We start from the raw sequence: 8,269 nt of genomic DNA, 5'->3' as shown, positions 1-8,269 counted from the left end.
CGGGGCGACGCCGCTACCCGCACTGTCTGAGCGCTACGCACGACCCGCACGTTCCGCGCATCGCTCAGGCCCCGCCCACAGGGACCGGCAATCACTCTTTGTCATGCACACCCCGCCCACCACCCTGCCACGCACGGCCCTCCGGCTCTGCCCTCACCTTCCACAAGCCCCGCCCACCACTGGTGCTCTCGTCCTCACTTTCTCGGCGCTCGGTGGTGACATTGAGCTCGCCCGCGCCACCGCCGGCCTTGGGGCACTGTGCTGGTCGGCGGAGTAGGCGGCCATGGGGAGCCTCCGCGGCCTGCGCCTGGTGGCTGGTGAGACGCGGGCGGCGCTGAAGGTGGGCGGGAAGCCAACTTGGCCGCTTTGGGTGAAGGAAGCCTGCAGCCCCGTTAGGCCTGGTAGTTGCTTTGTTCTGTTACACATTCCCCTCAGGTAGTTCGGGATCCTGTTTACAGGGTAGTAATAGTGGGAGAGCGCAGGGGCTGAGCGCGCAATTGGTAAGCAGACATGCGGACTGGACAGGAGTGACCCTCGTATCAGGCTCTGCATCCACCCAGCTGCCTCCAATTTAATGAGCCCTTGTTACGATCAGTTTCGCGACCCCCCAGGCCCTGTGAGTCAGTTCTTAATGCACCTGCCATTCCTAGAACTGGTGCTTCAGCTTTCCATGAGTCTTAGTGTCCTCCTCACTCCCACCCCCAACCATCTCTAGAGTTTATCCCTCAGAGAAAATTTCTAGTCTGGGTTTTCCTACCCATTTGGTATCTGATTTGGCAAGAGATTTAAGGTCTCCCAGAATAGTAGTATTTGGTTTCCTAAAGTGGGGGGAGGATACATTTCTTTAAAATAATTCTACAATAAAGTGCTTTGAATTTCTTAGAGGAAAGTGTTACGTAAACGCAGGACATGCGTTTTGTTTTCCTTGTAGACATTTGTATAATGACTTTTTGGGAGTCAGAACTTAATTAGCCTTCTTGGGAACCAACAGAGCCTTTGCTTACTAGGGGCTTAGAAGTCAAGAGTATTTGCCTTTTGTCTGTTTTCTAGCACCAGGGCAAATCACTCTTTTGGTCTTGTTCATGAACTTTGATGTGTCCAATGATTGATTCCTTAGTACCAAAAAGTTGTTTAATTCACATTTTAAAGAGAGAATTGCCTTAAACTTAGTGATTGAGATAATGTAAATGAACATTGTAAATGTAAATGAAATAATGTAGAAAAAGTTATCCTTTGCATGGCTTATATTGCATTTCAGTGGTGAATAGGCAGGAAAACTTGTTTCAGACTGAATATTATTTATTTCCTTTAAGACAAATACCCTTTCCACTAGAGAAGATTGATTTCATTGATTTGTTCAGTTTTGATGAACTAATTTGCTTAAAGTCTTTTGTATACATCCAGTTAACCTTTTTAGTAAGGTAAGTGAAAGAATCTCTACTCTCTAAAAAATGTCTTGTAAAAGGGACTTTGACTATGGAACCAAGTCTGAATGTTTTTAATTAGTTCATGTTCTTGCCTTGAGAATATTAATACATTTATGCACTATAAGGATTCCAAAACCTCTTGCAAACTTTTAAGAACTTTACTATTGGGCACTCAGTCAAAACAAAATTCCTTGAGCAATTTAAGGACAATTGGTTTTACTCCAGATAGATCCTCTAAGGATGTTATATGAGCAACTATTTCCAAAGGATCTCTGAATGTCTGATATTTTGTGAGCAACTCCAAGCAATCTGCTCTTTCACTCACTTTTGCCCATTTTATATCTAAATACTTTCACCTGCATTGTTTTATGTGATTGATTATTCATAGTAGCCCTCTTAGGTAACTCTTATCATCCCCTCCCTGTTTTACAAATGAATAAACAAAGGTCTGAGGGTTAGATGACTTGTCCCAGGTCACTTCACCATAAAATGTTAGAGTCAGGAGATGAGTCAGTGCCCTCAAATTTGCTTTGTTCGAGCTGCTTGTTCAGATATGTATCTACATGTATTTCTCATGGCTGACAGGGTCTATTTCGTGTGAAATGGAAGAGTCATGAAATGCAGGTTTACTTGTGAAACTGAAGCAGTCATTCATATGCAAATAGTTTTCAAGTAAGAAGAGTGATTTAACTGGCAGCCTTACTAAAGGAAAGGTAGATCAGATAGAAACATAATCTAGGCATACCTCACTTATCCAGAATATTGTTTGGAAGGAGATGCTTTAGGTGAATGAAATTTCAAAAAGCCAGAGCTTAATCCTTTAAATGATGGACCCTTATTTTTAATCATTTCTGTTGTAAATCTATAGTTCCTTAACAAACAAAAAGAATATAGACTTTTATGATCTTGGTTTTGTTTATTGTTTTGTTGATGTAGAAATAGGTCAGTGTTGATAACTTTTGGTTCTTGGACCTCTTCACAGATAAGAGGGCCTATGAACCTCGGAAATTATATTCAAATTTTTATGGTTGTATGCCTGTCTGGGGAAGAGAGGATCCATAGCTGGCATCCATTTGTTGTTGTTCAGTCACTCAGTTGTATTCGACTCTTTGGGACCCCATTGACTGCAGTACACCAAGCTTCCTGTCTTTCACTATCTCCTGGAGTTTGCCCAGACTCATGTCCATTGAGTTGATAATGCCATCCAACCAACTCTTCATGTCTCCCCCTTCTGCTCTCAATCTTTCCCTGTAGCAAGGTCTTTTCCAACGAGTTGGCTCTTGGCATCAGGTGGCCAAAATATTGGAGCTTCAGCTTCAGCATCAGTACTTTCAGTGAATATTGAGGGTTGATTTCCTTTAGGATTGACTGGTTTGATCCCCTTGCAGTCCAAGGGACTCTCAAGAGTCTCTCTAGCACCATAGTTCGAAAGCATTGGTTCTTTGGCACTCAGCCTTCTTCATGGTCCAGTGCTCACATCTGTATATGACTACTGGAAAAACCATAGCTTTGACTATAGGGACCTTTGTTGGCAAAGTGATGTCTCTGCTTTTTAATACGATGTCTAGCTTCTCTTCCAGGGAGCAAGCATCTTTTAATTTCATGGCTGCAATCATGTCCCCAGTATTTTGGAGCCCAAGAAAATTAAGTCTGTCACTGTTTCCATTTTTTACTTATTTGCCATAAAGTGATGGGACTGGATTCCATGAAATTACTTAGTTTTTTGAATGTTGAGTTTTAAGCCACCTTTTTCACACTCTTCTTTCACCCTCAAGAAACTCTTGAGGTCCTCTTCACTTTCTGCCATTAGGGTGGTGTCATCTGCATATCTGAGGCTATTGATATTTCTCCCAGCAGTCTTGACTCCAGCTTGAGCTTCATCCAGTCTGGGATTTAACATGATGTACTCTGCATATAAATTAAATAAGCAGGGTGACCATATCAGCCTTGAGGTACTCCTTTCCCAATTTGGAACCAGTCCATTGTTGCATGTCCAGTTCTAACTGTTGCTTCTTGACCTGCATACAGATTTCTCCAGAGGCAGGTCAGGTGGTCTAGTATTCCCATCTTTTTAAGAATTTTCCACGGTTTGTTGTGATCCACACAGTCAAAGGCTTTAATGTAGTCAGTGAAGCAGAAGTAGATATTTTCTGGAATTCCCTTTCTTTTTCTATGATTCAGTGGATGTTGGCAATTTGATCTCTGGTTCCTCTGCCTTTTCTAAATCCCTCTTTGCATCTGAAAGTTCTTGGCTCACATACTGTTGGAGTCTAGCTTGAAGGATTTTGAGCATGACCTTGCTAGCATGTGATATGAGTGCAGTTGTGCTGTAGTTTGAACATTCTTTGGCATTGCCCTTCTTTGGGATTGGAAAGAAAACCAACCTTTTCCAGTCTTGTGGCCACTGCTGGGTTTTCCAAATTTGCTGGCATATTGAGTGCAGCACTTTCACAGAATCATCTTTTAGGATTTGAAATATCCTGAAATGAAAAACCTAAAAGCTGGAATTCCATCACCTCCACTGGCTTTGTGCATAGTGATGCTGCCTGAGGTCCACTTGACTTCACACTCCAGGATGTCTGGATCTAGGTGAGTGATCACACCATCGTGATTATCCAGGTCATTAAGACCTTTCTTGTACAATTCTTCTGTGTATTCTTGCCACCTCTTTTTAATACCATCTGCTGCTATTAGGTCCATGACTTCCCTGGTGGCTCAGACGGTAAAGCATTTGTCTACAATGTGGGAGACCTGGGTTCGATCCCTGGGTCGGAAAGTTCCCTGGAGAAGGAAATGGCAACCCACTCCAGTACTCTTGCCTAGAAAATCCCATTGACGGAGGAGCCTGGTGTCCATGGGGTCACAAAGAGTCAGACACGACTGAGCGACTTCACTTTCTTTCTGTTAGGTCCATGCTGTTTCTGTCCTTTATTGAGTCCATTGTTGCATGAAATGTTCCCTTAGTATCTCTAATTTTCTTAAAGAAATCTTTAGTCTTTCCCATTCTATTGTTTTCCTCTATTTATTTGTATTGTTCCCTAAGGCTCTCTTATCTCTCCTTGCTATTCTTCGGAACTCTGTGTTCAGATAGGTATACCTTTCGTTTTCTCCTTTTGCCTTTTGCTTCTCTTTTCTCAGCTATTTGTAAGGCCTCCTCAGACAACCATTTTGCCTTGTTGTATTTCTTTTTCTTGGGGGTGATTTTGGTCACTGCCTCCTGTACAATGTTACGAACTTCATCCATAGTTCTTCAGGCACTGTGTCTTATCAGAGCTAATCCCTTGAATCTGTTTGTCACTTCCACTGTATAATCACTGGCATCCATTACTTAGAGCAATCTGTGCTAAGGTAAAAAGCACTTTTATGATGATTTGTAAATAGGTGGCTAGTGACCCATGCTACTGTGGGTACCATGAGGGTAAAGTGGGTCTGTTTTAACTCTGTCTTCACCACTTACCAGTGTCCAGCTCATAGTAGATAAGCAATAGATATTTTTTGGAATAATTTTTTAAATATTGTATTATTTTTTAAAGATAATTGTTTTTGCTTTCTATATAATAATTATTAGCCCAAAGGAATGAAATCGTCTTATAAGAATGTTTATTCACACCTTCAAAAAGTGTTTGCTGCCCTAAACTCGTTTGACTTAATAGGAGATTTTAAAATGAATTTATTATTTTTATTATGCCAATGAAGTGGGCCATGGACAGCCTCGTCAGTTTAACTCATGCCAAAGCATAAGAAATAACTTAGAAGTCATGTACCCTAATTTTACTGATGAGGCCAAAGAAGGAAATTGACTTGGTAAGGGTCACACAAGTACAAAGCTGGGAATATGTCCCAGCTCCTATTCTGAGTTTATTTCTGCTACAGTAAGTCCCCTGCATATAAATGAGATCCGTCCCAAGTCCAGTTTACCCGTAAGCCCAACAAAGCTAGCCTAGGTACCCATCTAACACAATTGGCTATATAATACTGTTGCAATAGGTTTATAATAGTTTCACACAATATATAAAAAATAAACACAAAACATTTTTAATACTACAGTACAGTACCTTGAAAAGCACAGTGGTACAGTACAACAGCTGGCATATAGGGCCATGTTTGCATCTTTGAAAGTTCACAACTTGAAGATTCTTAGGTTGGAGACTTACTGTACATTCTGCTCCTTCATTGTACTTTTTGTTTGTTCTTGCTAATCATCCCTAAATGAGTACATGCCCATTTTTACCGTTTTATGCCTCTAGTCTTTGGCTTTGCTTATCACTCCCTCCAGGTCTTGCCAACAGGTTTTTATCAAGCAAACACTGTGTGCCCTATTCGCTATGAAAGCTCTAGAATGAGTGGACTGCCATTCTTCCTAGGGCTAGAGTTTATTGCAATAAACAGATGTATATATACAAGATAGTAGATATTAAGTGCTAGATTGCAGAACAGATTTTAAATGCTGCTCTGGTGTCCTGATCGGGTTACTTCTGGCTTTACACATATCTCTTTCTAGTTTCACAGTTAGCCTTGTTACATTGGTACCTAGACATCTGCCATGGTGAGGGTTTTTGGCAAAAGCTACAAATCAGGGCTTTTCCCCACCAGCCCCCTCCTGAGCATTCAGAGAAAGGAAAAGTAGGAAAAGTAGAAAGGAAAAAGTTAGGGTTATCTACTGAAGGCTCCCTTGAAACAAAAGGGATGGGAGGGTGACATGAGCAAAGGTGGGGGCAGTAAAGAGTATGGAAAGGGTGTTGGAGGAGAAAGGGCAGTAGGGAGAAGGGGTTATCTTGTATTGCAGGAGGTAATAGGAGATAAAGTATGGCCTTTGAGGATTTTAACCAGATGAATTTGGACAAAAAGGAAACGTTCAAGGAAAAGTCATTAAAAAACATTTTTGGAAAATTAACATGGTAGCTGCTACCTGTGAAGATATTACTGTAATCCATGGGTGAAGTAATGATGGAAATGATAAAAAAGGAATTTATCTAGAAAATGTTTTGAAGAAACTATTCATATGACTTTGAGACATAGAGTAATGTAAGGAAGGGCATAGAGACTAAAGTTTTTGAGTCTGGAGGACTGAAGAATTATTGATTGCCGCATTGTCAGAAATAAGAGAGTTGGGAATGAATTTGGCATTTGGGAAATTGGGAATTTGGCAGAGAGGATGGTGCACTATTGAGTAGGAGATGGCATTGAGTTAGAGGTGAGGATGGAACCTCTCAATTAAAGACCTGAAGACAAAGGAAGAGTAGGGTTAGAGAAATATATGAGCGCCAACAGTTTCGAGCTGATTATTAAAACAAGTAGTGTGAAAGAGAGGCAAAAATTGAACCTTGGAGGCCTGACATAGTGTAAACAATAGGAAGTGGCAGAGGATATTAAAGAAAGTAGATCACAGAGATGAGAGATGGAGGGGGGAATATGGCAGTGTAATGCACAGGAGGACTGAGTCCTTGTAGAAGGATGAGATCAAAGCTAGGAAGAGGAGAGTCTAATAGTAAGCTAGTGATAAGATTCGAAAAGACATATTCGTATGACTAGAAAGAGATCACTAACTTAACAGCAACTTTAGTAAATGAGTGGGGGAAGGAACATTGTAGTTAATGTGTGTTGATGGGGTCAGGGTAGTAAATACATGCCACTTATTCAGTCACTTGAACTAGGAAGTGACTAGGAAAGGAAGGAAATGGTATTTTATTTACAGGAGCCGTTGAGAACAAGTGAATGTTTTGTTCAAGACAGTGGACCTTCAGTGCCACTGTAGTATAATGTGTCAGGAATTCAATTCAGCTACCAGCAGATGTGTAAATTGATTCAGCCTTTCTGGAAAGAACTTTGCTACATATATTAAGAATCTTAAGGGTGGACCTAGAGGTTATCATACTAGGTGAAGTAAGTCAGAGAAAGACAAATATGGTATCACTCATGTGGAATCTAATTTTTTTTAAAAGTACAAATGTTATTTCCAAAACAGAAGCAGGCTTATAGATATCAACAACACACTTAGGGTTATGAAAGGGAAATGTTGGAGGGAGGGATAAATTAGGAGTTTTGGAATGAACACACGCACCCTACTGTATTTAAGACAGGTAACCAACAAGGACCTACTGTATAGTACAGGGAACTCTACTCAGTATTCTGTGATAACCTATATGAGAAAAGAGTCTAAAAAAAAAATAAACACACACACGTATACATAGAACTGAATCACTTTGCTGTATACCTGGAACTAACACAACATTGTAAATCAACTGTACTCCAATAAAATTAAACTATTTAAAAAAAAATCTTAAAAGGGTTCATGTCCTTTAACCATTGTATCCTTTAGCCCTCCACTTCCAGGATTCTATATAAGAAAATAACCAGAAATGCCATTAACGGTTATGTAGAAAACTACTGATGCTTTTGAAATGTGGTGTTGGAGAAGACTTTGAGAGTCCCTTGGACTGCAAGGAGATCCAACCAGTCAATCCTAAAGGAAATCAGTCGTGGGTGTTCATTGGAAGGATTGATGTTGAAGCTGAAACTCCAATATTTTGGCCACCTGATGCGAAGAGCTGACTCATTTGAAAAGACCCTGATGTTGGGAAAGATTGAAGGCAGGAGGAGAAGGGGACGACAGGGACGACAGAGAATGAGATGGTTGGATGGCATCACAGACTCAATGGACATGAGTTTGGGTAAACTCTGGAAGTTAGTGATGGACAGGGAGGCCTGGCGTGCTGCAGTTCATGGGGTTGCAAAGAGTCGGACATGACTGAGTGACTGAACTGAACTGAATTCATTGGAATATTATTTGTAATAGTGAAAAATGGGAAATAAATCCAGCTATAGAGAATGATTGAATTCAG

General features: G+C 40.8%; 1 protein-coding gene across 3 annotated transcripts in view; it reads left to right on the top strand.

Moving 5' to 3' along the window:
- Nucleotides 1–8,269, top strand: part of FAM162A (family with sequence similarity 162 member A) — a 42,879-nt gene that overhangs the window by 961 nt on the left and 33,649 nt on the right. Inside the window, exon 1 of one of the 3 annotated variants that reach the window (XM_040250506.1) lies at nt 87–317. The exons of 1 other annotated variant lie outside the window; for it this stretch is intronic. In XM_040250506.1, the coding sequence (XP_040106440.1) occupies nt 284–317 (34 nt within the window). In that variant the 5' untranslated portion in view covers nt 87–283. Of the gene's footprint in view, nt 1–86; nt 318–8,269 lie in introns of those variants that run through there. One more of the 3 variants, XR_005722904.1, reaches the window with a different exon arrangement.

Source organism: Oryx dammah, unplaced genomic scaffold, assembly GCF_014754425.2.
Source record: "Oryx dammah isolate SB20612 unplaced genomic scaffold, SCBI_Odam_1.1 HiC_scaffold_2, whole genome shotgun sequence".
Classification (NCBI taxonomy): Eukaryota; Metazoa; Chordata; class Mammalia; order Artiodactyla; family Bovidae; genus Oryx; species Oryx dammah.
Note: the sequence above shows the minus strand (reverse complement) of the source record. Positions and strands in the feature narration are given on the sequence as shown.